Source organism: Herpailurus yagouaroundi, unplaced genomic scaffold, assembly GCF_014898765.1.
Source record: "Herpailurus yagouaroundi ecotype Mexico unplaced genomic scaffold, PumYag 195, whole genome shotgun sequence".
In the NCBI taxonomy this organism is placed as follows: domain Eukaryota; kingdom Metazoa; phylum Chordata; class Mammalia; order Carnivora; family Felidae; genus Herpailurus; species Herpailurus yagouaroundi.
Window position 1 is genome coordinate 14,086,340 of NW_024412426.1, and position 15,490 is coordinate 14,101,829.

The window sequence follows — 15,490 nt, forward strand, 5'->3', positions numbered from 1 at the left end:
GGAGGAGAGGGGAGGGGAGGGGAGGGGAGGAGAGGAGAGGAGAGGAGAGGAGAGGAGAGGAGAGGAGAGGAGAGGGGAGGAGAGGAGAGGAGAGGGAGGGGAAGGGGAGGAGGGGAGGGGAGGGAAGAAGAGGGGAGGAAAGAAAAGGAAACAAGCTGAACTGAAATAGAGGCAGCAGTTGGGTAAAGAGGTCAGGATGGACTATAGAGATGGTTAGCACCAGAAACCACAAAATCACTCAAGCTCCTAGCAGGACTGCACCCTTGGAAAGGCTGCTAGTTACCCCACCAAAATCAATGTTAGAGTTATTACATGGTAAAAGAGAACCAGAGAGAAAGAAAGAATTGGACTCAGTTACCAGACATGACACAATATAATCAAAACCAAGAGTCTTGTAGACCCAGGGCAACTGGGTGGTTCAGTCAATTGAGCATCCAACTCTTGATTTTGGCTCAGGTCATGATCCTGGCGTCATGGGATCAAGCCCCTCACTGGGCTCCACGTTCAGGGTAGAGCCTGCTTAAGATTCATTCTCTCTCTCTCTCTCTCTCCCCCCCCCCACCCTTTCTCTCCCCCTTTCTCTCTAAAATAAAACAAACCCACAAAACAAAACCCTTTAAAAAAAAAAAGATTCTTGTAACCCACCTATTATTTCTGAAAAACTGCTGCCATTTGGTAAGGCCATCCTTAACAATTTGCAATCTCTCCCTTACAGATTCTTCATTTTGTTCCACTTCGTTTTTAAATTTATTCATTAAGTTTCGCCATTTCTGTGTCAATTTCTGCAACAATGCAAGGTCTGCAGTGTCCTAGATAATACGCATAAAATCAAACCACTTATTCACTTATTCACACAATACTTATTAGCATATGCTAATAATGTTAATTAGTGTATTGATATTGTAATACTAGAGATATCCATAGAAAATGGATCAAAATTGAGAAGATAGTTCTCCTTCAAAATATCATCAGTAACATCACATAGTGCCTTTGTTGGTAGATTTTCCATGGTACATAAAATATTAGGGACAAGAGCCCAATTTCCCTACTTTCATGGGAGGTAGTGTGGTACATTGGAAAGAACAGGAATTTCAAAGCCAAACAAAACCAAATGTGAATCCTAGCCAGTTATTGGCTATGTAACCTTGGGGGATACTATTTCATTTATTTGGGGTTAATTTTTCTTATCCAAAAAATAAAGACCCTACTATAAAGGGCACCTGGGTGGCTCAGTGGGTTAAGTGGGTCTGACTCTTGATTTTGGCTCAGATCATGATCTCACAGTTCATGAGATCAAGCCCCACATCAGGCTCCTTGCTGACAGTGTAGAACCTGCTTGGGATTCTCTCTCTCCCTCTCTCTCTGTCCCTCCCCTGCTCGCATGCACTCCCTTTCTCTGCCTGTCTGTCTCTCTTTCTCTCTCTCAAAAATAAAGAAAGAAACTTTAAAAATTTTTTTAAAAGAATGAAATTAAATGACAAGTGTAAATGGTATGACCCCAGAACACACTAAATGCCACTTCTCTCCTTTTCGACCAAGTGTGCTCTTTGAATTTTCACATAAAATTGCAAAAAATGCACAGCTACCTACATTTTACTTTTAGCTTAGACACTAATAGAATAAGTCTATAAATAACATTTTCAGTATTATTAACTTAAATTGCTTAAAGTGCTTTAATTAGGATATAAGACAATTATATAAAAAGCATTTGTTTACATTTCCTTAGATTTTTCATCCCACCCACAATAAAGCACAAATACAAAACTATATTTAAAATGTAACCTATAAACTTAGCAAACACGTCTTACAGTTTCAACCCTCAAAGGCCGGAGTCTCTTTTCCCATAACTTAAGTGAACTGATCTTTACCTTGGCTGACAGCAGTATGATGAAATGCTTAGCATATTTATTCCAGCCTTTTTCATTGAGGTAAAGTCTTTTAGCCAACACAACTCTATTTCTTTCAATTACCTATTTGAAAAAAGTACTGAAATGAGGAACCTAAGATATTAATAAACCACTGTGATTTATTAAACCCAAACCAATTTCACGTATCAATTTTCCATTGAATCATTAACTCCATCACAATTTGTTATTTCAGTCATGAGCTAATTTGAATCATAAATTTGTGTTTTCTAAAACTACTGAACTGGAACCAAACTGAAGGATAACATATAGCACAGACTCCCAAGCAACGCTCTCACAAATTAGCGAAGATTCCAAAGAGCTTTTGTTCATATGCATTATAGCTATTTGCTATTTACCATTTTGGAAATTAAAACTGAACTTATTTAAAATATGTATTTGTTTGGAATGCAAGCTGGTGCAGCCACTCTGGAAAACAGTATGGAGGTTCCTCAAAAAATTCAAAATAGAACTACAACCCAGCAACTGCACTACTAGGCATTTATCCAAGGGATACAGGTGTGCTATTTCAAAGGGACATGTGCACCCCCATGTTTACAGCAGCACTATCAACAATAGCCAAAGTATGGAAAGAGCCCAAATGTCCATCGATGGATGAATGGATAAAGAAGATGTGGTGTATACACACACACACACACACACACACACACACACACACACAATGGAGTGTTCCTCGGCAATCAAAAAGAATGAAATCTTGCCATTTGCAACTACGTGGATGGAACTGGAATGTATTATGCGAAGTAAAATTAGTCAGAGAAAGACAAAAATCACATGACTTCACTCACATGAGGACTTTAAGAGACAAAACATGAACATAAGGGAAGGGAAACAAAAATAATATAAAAACAGGGAGGGGGACAAAACAGAAGAGACTCTTAAATATGGAGAACAAACTGAGTGTTACTGGAGGGGTTGTGGGAGGGGGCATGGGCTAAATGGATAAGGGGTAAGGGGCATTAAGGAATCTACTCCTGAAATCATTGTTGCACTATATGCTAACTAATTTGGATGTAAATTTAAAAAAATAAAAAATAAAATGAGTTAAAAATAAAATAAAATAAATTTTTTTAAATAAAATATGTATTTGTTAATTCACTTAAACATAACAATAAATCCATTGTATGTTAACATAAATAGTATTTTTATGAAAAAATAACTATATTTTCTAAAACAAAAAAAATAATGAAAGGAACATCATTGTTTTACTTTTTTACAAATCTCTTTAATGTCTGCCTTAATAGAGCTGGATTTTCATATTTGCTTCTGCATTCAGTTGGCTGCAACATCCCATTGTAAAGCCAATGTAACTTGTGTGCAAAGGAGACTGAAAAAGGCAAATAACTTCTTAGTATAACGAAGAAACTAGTTTTCACCTCACGGAAGGGTCTCAGGGATCCCTGGTGAGGCAGGGAGGGGGCGCAGGGTGTCCTTGGACCATACTTTGAGAAGAACCACTGGTATACGGAACCAATTATACAGTCATTCAGTGAGTGACTGTTTCTAGACACTGTGCATCCAGACACAAACAAAAGAGACAAAGTCGTTATTTTCAGGAAGGTGACATTCTAGCTGTCATTTCCTGTTGGGAGGGGCTTTAGGGATGAGCTAACACAAAGCCTCCACCAATTCAAGGTTTTTTTTCCACAGAAGCCACTACAAGGGGTCAGTTCTCTATTGTTTAAATACTACTAGAGTGAAGAAACTCACTTGTCTTCTTTATTCCTACTGAACATGCCTAGCTCCCTGATTTATATATTCTTATATATTTACTGTCATGATTGTTTCTTCTTGACATGTCATTTAAAAATTCTGCAACAGGATGAAATATTGTATACTAGATGAGGTCTGACCATTCCAGAGGAAAATGAGACAAAAGTGTGAATATGTTGAGGGTCATAATTTCTGGTTAATACTTAGTAAACACAAGTCCCAGATGTTTGGTACTTGCCTAAAGTATTACAGTAATGACCTACAGACTGCCATATTTCAATTCATTTGTCATCTTAGATGCCAAGGTAATAGAACCAAAGTGATATAATCCTAATATGGTTACACTGTGCGAAAAAATATAAATAACACTTCCTAGTTTATAATTAGTATAAGCAGAAGTTGAAAATTTTAACATGCTCACAAACAATAGAAAAAGTATTCTTCCTTATACTTCTTAGATTCTGGTGAGAAAAAGAGCCCTTAACTGGGCAATAGCCAGGTACTCAACAGAGAAGAAACAAAAGAAAAAAATGTAACTTTCCTTTCTCAAGGCCCATCAATCATAGCCACATTATTCATAAATTAAATACACATCTTCATTTTTTAAATTTTGTCTAGATTATTAAAAATGATAAAGCAAAAAAAAAAATGGTAAAGCAAAACTGATCCAGCAAAAAAGAAGTCTGAGTTATGATTCCAGATGAACCAACCTTTAGGGCCAATTCATATGTGGCTGAGCTCCAGACATCTCTTTCTGACATTAACTGTTTAATATCACACTCCATCCTTCCTCTTTGCAATGTGTATAAGTCATGGTATTCTTCTACAATCCTAAAAAAAATTAAAAAATATATACAGACTTTGTTTTTGAGAATTCACATTTATTGAATAATTGTTATGATGGTGGACATTTAAAAAAAAACAACTTTGGGGGCATGTGGGTAGATCAGTCGGTTAAGCACCTGACTCTTGATTTCAGTTCAGGTCACAATCTCATGGTTTGTGAGTTCGAGCCCCATGTCGGGCTCTGTGCTGACAGCGAGGAGCCTCCTTGGGAGTCTCTCTCTCCCTCTTTCTCTGTCCCTCCCCCATGCATGCTGTCTCTCTCTCAAAATAAATGAATAAACTTAAAAAAAATTTTTTAATAAAATGAACAACTTTGTTCTAAAATAGACAATTTGTTCCTTTAAAACTCATCATAAAGTAATTATGTTATAATTGCTGGATATGTTAATAACACTAATATACAGTGAAATAGAAGAAAAAATAGTCACATTTCATTTATAAAGCTTATAAAAGTCTTAAAGTAAAAAATTCAACATACTTTTACCTGCTCTAAACACTTTTCTTCATATTGTTTATTTGCTAGAATTTTCACAACATGGTATTCCAACAGAATAACAACACTATATCTCATTTTAAAACTCAGGATACAGAATAGAATTAGAATTCTTTTTTTGAGAGAGAGAGACCACGTGTACATGCACACACACATGCAAATGGGGGAGGAGCATAGGGAGAGAGAGAATCTTAAGCAGTCTCCACGCACAGCTCGGAGCCCAATTTGACACAGGGCTTGATATGACGACCATGAGATCAGTACCTGAGTCGACATCAATAGTCTGATGCTTAACTGACTGAGCCACCCAGGCACCCTGAATCAGTCTTCTTCATTAAAAACACAAAGCCCAGGGGTGCCTGGGTGGTTCAGTTGGTTAAGTGTCCGACTTTGGCTCAGGTCATGATCTCACGGCTCGTGGATTAGAGCCCCACGACGGGCTCTGTGCTGGCAGCTCAGAGGCTGGAGCCTGCTTCAGATTCTGTGTCTCCCCCTCTCTCTGCCCCTCCACTGCTCGCTCTCTGTCTCTCTCTGTCTCTCAAAAATAAATAAACATTAAAAAAATTTTTTTAAACACAAAGCCCAGTAATTATGAGCTGCTAAGTACCTTTTTCTTAACTATTTTTTCTTCATGTTTACCAGAACATAACTTTTCCTTCCAAACTTACACCGAAGTTTACAATTAAATTGGATTTAAAAGCACTTGTGAGATTAAATGCAAACACAGAAGTTGTAAAGGGATAGCATTTCACAAGCCATTTGAGACACCACCTGCTATGGGATATCAACTTTGCTACAAGAATTAAAGGCCAATGACATAGAATTCTTCTAATTTTGATGAAAGCCAGGAACTACCTGCATCAGTTCTTGAAAGCCCTCTCTGTTTGGAGACTTCCACTTGTTCAAAGTAAGTAAGAAAAATTAATCACCCTAGGTGTCACACAGGGGAATATACATATGAAGATTCAACAAGTTATATCCCCTTAAGATTTATGCACATTACTGTCTGAAAGTTAGACACTGATTTTGAAAAGGTAACTAATGACCCTTGTTTAAAATAGCAAAAGAAAAAAATTCAGAAATAACCTCAATGTCCAACAACAAGGGATTGGCCAAATAAATGGCTCTGTGATGAAAATATGATACAGCTAATTAAAGATCCTGTTGTTAATACTTCGGTACGTGGGAAAACTTTTCATGTTGTAACATGAGAAACCCAAATGATAAAATTATATACCCATTTTGATCTCATTTATATAAAAAATACATAGAAATAGAAAAAAGAAAATATATCAAAATATTAATAGTGATTTAACTCAGAGAACAAATTATGGATACTTACTTCCTTATTTATGTGTTTCTGTTTTTCCTAATCTTCAATCAAATGGTTATTATTTTTAAAAAAGTATTACTAAAAATTTCTAACCACAAAAAAAAGTCCCACTTCAGAACCATCAATTTTTAAATTTTTTTTTTCAACGTTTATTTATTTTTGGGACAGGGAGAGACAGAGCATGAACGGGGGAGGGTCAGAGAGAGAGGGAGACAGAGAATCGGAAACAGGCTCCAGGCTCTGAGCCATCCGCCCAGAGCCCGATGCGGGGCTCGAACTCACGGACCGCGAGATCGTGACCTGGCTGAAGTCGGATGCTTAACCAACTGCGCCACCCAGGCGCCCCAGAACCATCAATTTTTAAAGAAAATGAGATTTCTTTCTCCTTCTCCTTCCCTTTCTCTCTGGTTTTAGATGTTTTGCTCCTATCATGAACATTAGCACAAAGGAAGTTCTAGCTTATTTTTTAAATTCATTCAACAAATATCTGTTTAGCGCCTACCAAATGCCAGGTGCTGTTCAAAACTAAACAAAATAAAACAAAAACAAAAGCTTTGCCCTTACAAAGTTTATTTGGAAAAGATAATAAAGAAAAAAGGAAAACATATTAAGTAGTGATAGTGCAATAGATAAAAACAAATCAGGGAGAGGGGATTGAGAGCACAAAATGCTCTCAGTTTTAAATGGGGGGGGGGGGGAGGAACAAGGTCTGAAGGAAGGAAGGAGGAAGCTAGGGAGCTCTCTGGGAAAGAGAGTTCCAGGACCCAAGGGGGAAGTCTGTCTGGTATGTTCTAGAACAGCACAAAGGCAACATGTGTGAAATAAAGTAGGAGAAGTCAGAGAAATTCTGGTTGGATGAGTCTTGTAAGCCATGTTTTTAAAATGTGGCCTTTTACTGTAAGATGGGGAGCCACTGCAGAATTTCGAGCAGAGAAATGACATTATCCTATTTGAGTCAAATTTTAATAGATAATACTGACGCCACATAGAAATGTAAAGATGGATGGAAATTCAGATGGACGCACTAATGCTTCGGCAAGGTTTGACTTCAAGCTGAACAAAATTTTCTCTTCCTCATTCTTGAAGCCTTCTCTTTCCCTTCACTTATTTTTCTGTAGAATCCTTTGTCCCAAGAACTTGGTATCGACGCTGATACTTAGTCACAAGTCTCAGATGGCCCACACCAGCACTAGTCATGAGATCAACTTGAAGGCATGAGGAACGTGGCTGGCAGCACGTACCAGATTCCTAGTGAAACCACCCAGATCAGCCTTTTAACCCGGGCAAGTCTACAGTTTTGAAGGCAGTAGGCTGCTCTAACCTCCTTTGCCTTAAAGTAATAAAACTCGGTCCTCTTTATCCCCAAACTTTGTCTTCGAGTTATATGTCGGCTACAGAACACAGAAGTTGGTTTTTGACAACAGTACTGGCTGGAATGTGGAGAAAGGCCCACAGTGGTGGGCTTACTACAGCAGATGTAAAAAGGAGATTCAGAGGTCCCCGCAACACCCCAGGCAAGGCATGCAGACGGCACAAACGAAAGAGGCGAGGGGTCAGCACAGATCATGAAAGGAGGTAGGATCTGCCGCTAGAGAGGTGTGAGATGTGAGAAAAAGAAAGGGACAGAGAATGACTCCAAGCATTTTGGCCCCAGAAACTGGAAGGATGGAGTTGCCGTTAACTGAAATGAGAAAAGAATGTGGAAGGAGTCGGTTTGGGGGAAAGAACACGTTGGGGACATAAGGCATCTAAGCAGAGTGTTAAGTCTGTTGAATATGTAAGTCTGGAATTCAAGGAGGAGAAAGAATGAAACTAGGGGTGCAGATTTGCGAAGAAGGGTGAAGCTGCAGATACATATTTGTTAGCGGAGTATATACAGGTGATGGCGTTGGAAGCCAGGAAAATGAAGAGAGTAATTTAGGAAGCAAATATGGACACAGAAAAGATCCACAGAATAAGGAACAAGCACTTTGCCAGTTGGAAATTGGTGAGATGAAAAGGAACCTGCAAGGGGTATCAGTAAGAAGGAGCAGATAGTAAAGCAGAGGAAAACTAGGAGAGTGTAACCTACTGAAAGACATCGTTTTAAGTAAGAGCAGCTGGTCAGTTGTGACAGATGCTGCTGTTAACTCAGGTTAAATGAGAATTGAGAAGCGGCCTTCAGACTCAACAACATGAAAGTCACTGGTCACTTTGACAAGTGCATTTTGGTGGGGTTGGGGGAGTGAAAGCCTGATTGGAGTGGGTTCACAAGTGACAAAGGGGAGGACTAGGAGTGGACATATTGAGTATGACAATTTTTTAAAGAAGATTACTATAATGGCCGGGGGTTGGGGGGAGGACGGGAGGTGGGCAGGGTAACAGGGCCATAGCTAGAAGGGGATACGTGTGCCGTCTTAAGATATGGGAGTCTTTTTGTTTTTTGGTTGTTGTTTTTGAGATGGGTGTGAATTATAGCATATTTGTATACTAATGGGACTAATCAGGAAGAGAGGGAAACATTAAAGATAGAGAAGAAAGGGAATATTTGCTGAAAATATCTCAAGTAGATATGTGGGGATGTAACAGTACACAAGTGGAAAGACTTGCCTTGGGAAGAGACAGTTCATCCACAGGAAAAGCTGGGAAGATAGAATGTATGAGCACAGCTGCAGGGCGTGGGTAGATGTAGGGGTGAGAGCTTGAGTTCTCTTCTGTTTGCATCTACTTTTTTGATTGTTTGCTTGCTTGCTTCTAGTTTTTAGAAAGCAAGTTCATCAGCTCAGAAAGAGGATGGTGAGATACTATTAGACAAATGGGATAGAAGACAAAGTATAGAACAATTATCTACTAAGACAAGAAGGGTGAATCAGCTACAGAAAACAGTAGTATATTCAGTGAGCAAAAACTGGTCAAGGTGGGCCACCTGGGTGGCTCAGTGGGTTAAGCATCTGACTCTTGATTTCGGCTCAGGTCATGATCTCACAGTTTGTGAGATTGAGCCCCACTTGAGGCTCTGTGCTAAGAGCACAGAGCCTGCTTGAGATTCTCTCTCTCCTTCTTTCTGCCCCTCCCCCACTCATGCTCATGTCCTCTCTCTCTCTCTCTCAAAATAAATAAATCAACACTAAAAAGATGATCAAGGTATCCTTCTCAGTCTAGTAAGGAATAAAATAGAATAAAAGAAAGAATATACCTTTGAATATAGATTTTGTGTACATTTGTGTTTTTGCTGACATGCCAGTCACTCTTCAATACACACACACACACACACACACACACACACACACACACACATAAAAAGCAGAAGACTGGGGCGCCTGGGTGGCGCAGTCGGTTAAGCGTCCGACTTCAGCCAGGTCACGATCTCGCGGTCCGTGAGTTCGAGCCCCACGTCAGGCTCTGGGCTGATGGCTCGGAGCCTGGAGCCTGTTTCCGATTCTGTGTCTCCCTCTCTCTCTGCCCCTCCCCCGTTCATGCTCTGTCTCTGTCTGTCCCATAAATAAATAAACGTTGAAAAAAAAAATTAAAAAAAAAAAAAAAGCAGAAGACTATGCTGGATTAAAAGGAATATAAAACAAGATACAATGTGTGGCCCTAGGTTGGATACTGATTTGGACAATCCAATGTAAAATACCTTTTGGGGAACACTGGGAAGATTTGAATATTATCTGGGTAATTGAAGAAGTGAAACTTTACTGAAATAGGTAGACTGTTGACTAAAAAAAAGAAAAAACAAAACAAAACAGGCTGTAGAACAGTATATGCAGTACAATTTTGGTTTAAAACAATGCATGTGTGCACATGTACATAGAAAAAAAGAATATATACTAAGATATGTATATCGGTAATCTATAGGTGGTGAAACTATAATATTTTTTATTCATTTTTGCTTGCTTATATTTTCTACTTTACTTACAGGGCACAATACTGCTTCTATGATAGTATAATAATATTACTTTTTAATCGGTTAAATAAGAAAAACTAAAAACGCAGTCAAATTATCATTTGATAATGATAATTATCAGCCTCAGCAAACTAGAGCCTGTGGGTTAAAGACAGCTCACCGCTTGTGTTTTGCATAGAACGTAAGCAAAGAATTTCAGATTTTTAATTTTTTACCTATTTTACTTTTTATACGTTTAATGGTTAAAGAAGCAGTAGAAAAACGGTATTTCGTGACACGTGAAAATGTTTTATTTTCATTCAAATTTCAGTGTCAGTAAACGGTTTTATTGGAACACAGCCATGTCCTGGCATCGTCCTTGCCTGCCTTTTCACCATGGTGGTGCACATTACAAAGGCAGGGTGGATTGCATAGTTGCATCAGAAACCGTATCTCACCATCTGACCCTTCACGGAAAAAGTTTGCTAACCCCAGAAAGAGGATAAAACACTAAGATGGTAGTAGATTCATTTAAATCTAAAAAAAAAAGAACTAGACTCACACTACTAATTAGGAAAATTAGTGGCAAACAAAACAAAAACCAGACACTTATTCATACTCATCAGACTGAAAAAAAATATGGACAAAAGGAAAATCTCCTACACCGACAGGAAGGTGCACTGGCACGACTACTTTATACGGCATTTGGCAACATTTAGCAAGACAAGGCTGTGCGTAGCCTGTGACCTAGCAATTCCACTTCTAGGGATACGCCCCGGAAAACTCACACAGGAAGACATTTACAAGATGTGTATTAAGTGGTGCCTGGAGGGGTTAATATATATAAAAGTTCCTTACATATATTAATCCCTCCCGGCACTGATGTAATAAAAAACTTCAAATGTTTCTATAAAATTTTGTTCCTTCAAATAAGCTGTGAGGCCTGATGACACAATGGTTAACATTTGGTAACTCACTTAGCATTCTTTTCAGCATCTAAGAGAGCTTGTGCCAAATCCCTGTGGGCCTTCTCTGCTTCCTTTGTTAATTTCATATCATGTGCCCGAACCAGACACAGCTCCCTGAAATAAAGCAAAGAAAGTTTACATTCATAGTTGAAGAGGTCCAGGAAATCGGATTTGTATACGCAGGAATCTTCTCAGTTATGGGTACATCTCTCCCTAGTTTTCACCCCTTAGAAACCAAATCAAGAAATCTAGCATACATTTGGATGGAATTCGGGCAGGTTTGGCAATGGAATCAGGCTGGCTAGAAAGGGCAGAAAGATGATGTGGGAGATCCTCCAGAATGGAGAGAAGGCAGGCGCTAACAGGCCAGGCCACCAGGCTGCTCCGTTCCACCTTCTGACATGCCTATCTTATCCTTTTCATTCTTGCCACTAATCATCTTGACACAAGCTTAGATGATCACTAACCTTGGCTGCTACTTAATGCCTATCCTCCTCTTTGGGATTTAAACCTTATCATCTGTAATCACGGCACTGTCTGTAAACATGATTAAGATCTCAACATCTCAGGCCTGGAAGGAGAACAGGAGCCTTTTCCCTATCAAACACACGCATAGCCCTAGTTTTGTGTTAACCTTTGTAACCCACGTCTCTACATCTACATCCAGTCCTCTCCGTTCTCTTCCTAAACCCCACAAAAGAAAAAAAAGAGTCCTCACTTTTAACCATTCTACTTTCCCCGTTTTTTATTCTCTTTAAAGACATGGCTTTGGCCTGTGTTTTGTGTTTAAGATAATCACAGATTTTACCTGGTCAGTTCTTCAGTAACATTCTTAAAATTGTACAATTCTTCCAAAATGCGCTGGTCCATTATTCGCTGAGTTACCATGTCTTTGTACAAGTCAATCATCTGCCGGGCAATTTGGTCAAGCATTTGTACATACCGCTCTCTGCATGAGACAGAAAGAAAACAAGGTATCATGCAAAAGAAAAGGAAAAAAAGAGCCAGAAAATATGTGAGAGAGAAAGTAATGTTAGGGAAAGAAATAGGCAGACACTCATAAAAGATATGTGAAAAGAACAAGATAGGAAAAGAAAGAGATCTAACCTGTGTTTTCCTGCCATGCTCACACAAGTAAATGAATTGTGGAGGACTTTAACCAGACTCATAATTATGTGGAACATACTGTCTGAGATATAAAACAAAATAAGGACTTCTTTTATTTTTTCTTCTAAATTATAAACTCTATGAGGATAAAAACCATGTCTTATGAATTTATATACAATGGAGTTTTTATAAATAGTTGAATTCATGAATAAAACCACTTTTCTCAAGTTGGGTAAATGTAAAAATATACCAACTGTTTAAAAATGAACAAAGACCTTAAATACAAAGAAGTCATTTCTCTCAGTTTTGAATGAAACCAAATATTTGGAAGGATTACAAATGATAAATTTCAAATACCATGCTGAGCAGTGTTTATTTATATTAAAAGTGATCTAGCACAGCTGGGAAGATGGCGGCGTAAGAGGACGCTGGGCTCACCGCGCGTCCTGCTGATCACTGAGATTCCACCTACACCTGCCTAAATAACCCAGAAAACCGCCAGAGGATTAGCAGAACGGAGTCGCCGGAGCCAAGCGCAGACGAGAGGCCCACGGAAGAGGGTAGGAAGGGCGGCGAGGCGGTGCGCGCTCCACGGACTGGCGGGAGGGAGCCATGGCGGAGGGGCGGCTCGCTGGCCAAGCAGAGCCCCCGAGTCTGGCTGGCAAAAGCGGAGGGGCCGGACTGAGTGTGTTCCCACAGCAAGCGGGACTTGATATCTGGAAGGTTATAAGCTAACAGCTCTGCTCGGAGAACGGGAGGGCTGGAGGACAACGGGAGGGAGAGTTGTTGAGCCCCAGACGACAGAGCTCAGCTTGGCGGGGAACAAAAGCGCTCACCAGCACCATCTCCCTCGCCCATCCCCCAGCCAAAATCCCAAAGGGAACTGGTTCCTGCCAGGGAACTTGCTTGCAGCCCGCAAACACCCAAGGCTGTGCTTCTGCAGATCCATCCCTCTGGCGGGTGGGACTCCCTCCTGGTGCCGCAGGGCCCCTCCCGAAGCAGATCTCCAAAGGAAAAGCGAGGTGAGCCTACTCCTCCCGCCCTGTGCACCTTGCCCATCCACCCCAGCTAATACGCCAGATCCCCAGCATCACAAGCCTGGCAGTGTGCAAGTAGCCCAGACGGGCCACGCCACCCCACAGTGAGTCACGCCCCTAGGAAAGGGGAAGAGAAGGCACACACCAGTCTGACTGTGGCCCCAGCGGTGGGCTGGGGGCAGACATCAGGTCTGACTGCGGCCCCGCCCACCAACACAAGTTATTCAAGACAGCACAGGGGAAGTGCCCAGCAGTCCTGCACCACTCCAGGGACTATCCAAAATGACGAAACGGAAGAATTCCCCTCAGAAAAACGTCCAGGAAATAACAACAGCTAACGAACTCATCAAAAATGATTTAAACAATATAACAGAAAGTGAATTTAGAATAATAGTCATAAAATTAATCGCTGGGCTTGAAAACAGTATAAAGGACAGCAGAGAATCTCTTGCTACAGAGATCAAGGGACTAATGTACAGCCAGGAGGAGCTAAAAAATGCTATCAGTGAGCTGCAAAATAAAATGGAGACAACTATGGCTCGGATTGAAGAGGCAGAGGAGAGAATAGGTAAACTAGAAGATAAAATTATGGAAAAAGAAGAAGCTGAGGAAAAGAGAGCTAAAAAAATCCAGGAGTATGAGGGGAAAATTAGAGAACTAAGTGATGCACTAAAGAGAAATAATATACACAAAATTGGTATTCCAGAGGAGGAAGAGAGAGGGAAAGGTGCTAAAGGGGTACTTGAAGAAATAATAGCTGAGAACTTCCCTGATCTGGGGAAGGAAAAAGGCATTGAAATCCAAGAGGCACAGAGAACTCCCTTCAGACGTAACTTGAATCGATCTTCTGCATGACAAATCATAGTGAAACTGGCAAAATACAAGGATAAAGAGAAAATTCTGAAAGCAGCTAGAGATAAACGTGCTCTAACATATAAAGGGAGACCTATAAGACTCGTGACCGATCTCTCTACTGAAACGTGGCGGGCCAGAAAGGATTGGCAGGAGATCTTCAATGTGATGAACAGGAAAAAAATGCAGCCGAGAATCCTTTATCCAGCAAGTCTGTCATTTAGAATAGAAGGAGAGATAAAGGTCTTCCCAAACAAACAAAAACTGAAGGAATTCATCACCACTAAACCAGCCCTACAAGAGATCCTAAGGAGGATCCTGTGAGACAAAGTACCAGAGACATCGCTACAAGCATGAAACCTACGGACATCACAGTGACTCTAAACCCATACCTTTCTATAATAACACTGAATGTAAATGGACTAAATGCGCCAACCAAAAGACACAGGGTATCAGAATGGATAAAAAAACAAGACCCATCTATTTGCTGTCTACAAGAGACTCATTTTAGACCTGAGGACACCTTCAGATTGAGAGTGAGGGGATGGAGAACTATTTATCATGCCACTGGAAGTGAAAAGAAAGCAGGAGTAGCCATACTTATATCAAACAAACTAGACTTTAAATTAAAGGCTGTAACAAGAGATGAGGAAGGGCATTATATAATAATCACAGGGTCTATCCATCAGGAAGAGCTAACAATTATAAATGTCTATGCGCTGAATACAGGAGCCCCCAAATATATAAAACAATTACTCACAAACATAAGCAACCTTATTGATAAGAATGTGGTAATTGCAGGGGACTTTAACACTCCACTTACAGAAATGGATAGATCATCTAGACACACGGTCAATAAAGAAACAAGGGCCCTGAATGAGACATTGGAACAGATGGACTTGACAGATATATTTAGAACTCTGCATCCCAAAGCAACAGAATATACTTTTTTCTCGAGTGCACATGGAACATTCTCCAAGATAGATCACATACTGGGTCACAAAACAGCCCATCATAAGTATACAAGAATTGAAATCATACCATGCATACTTTCAGACCACAATGCTATGAAGCTTGAAATCAAACACAGGAAAAAGTCTGGAAAACCTCCAAAAGCATGGAGGTTAAAGAACACCCTACTAAAGAATGAATGGGTAAACCAGGCAATTAGAGAAGAAATTAAAAAATATATGGAAACAAACGAAAATGAAAATACAACAATCCAAACGCTTTGGGATGCAGCGAAGGCAGTCCTGAGAGGAAAATACATTGCAATCCAGGCCTATCTCAAGAAACAAGAAAAATCCCAAATACAAAATCTAACAGCACACCTAAAGGAAATAGAAGCAGA

General features: G+C 39.9%; 1 protein-coding gene across 2 annotated transcripts in view; it reads right to left on the reverse strand.

Moving 5' to 3' along the window:
• AXDND1 (axonemal dynein light chain domain containing 1) overlaps positions 1-15,490 on the reverse strand; it is an 84,667-nt gene that overhangs the window by 33,910 nt on the left and 35,267 nt on the right. For both annotated transcript variants that reach the window (XM_040446638.1, XM_040446637.1), the window contains exons 10-14: positions 11,952-12,092; positions 11,153-11,257; positions 4,349-4,469; positions 1,869-1,970; positions 646-809 (exon numbers count right to left, since the gene is read on the reverse strand). In XM_040446638.1, the coding sequence (XP_040302572.1) occupies positions 646-809; positions 1,869-1,970; positions 4,349-4,469; positions 11,153-11,257; positions 11,952-12,092 (633 nt within the window). The remainder of the gene's footprint in view (positions 1-645; positions 810-1,868; positions 1,971-4,348; positions 4,470-11,152; positions 11,258-11,951; positions 12,093-15,490) is intronic.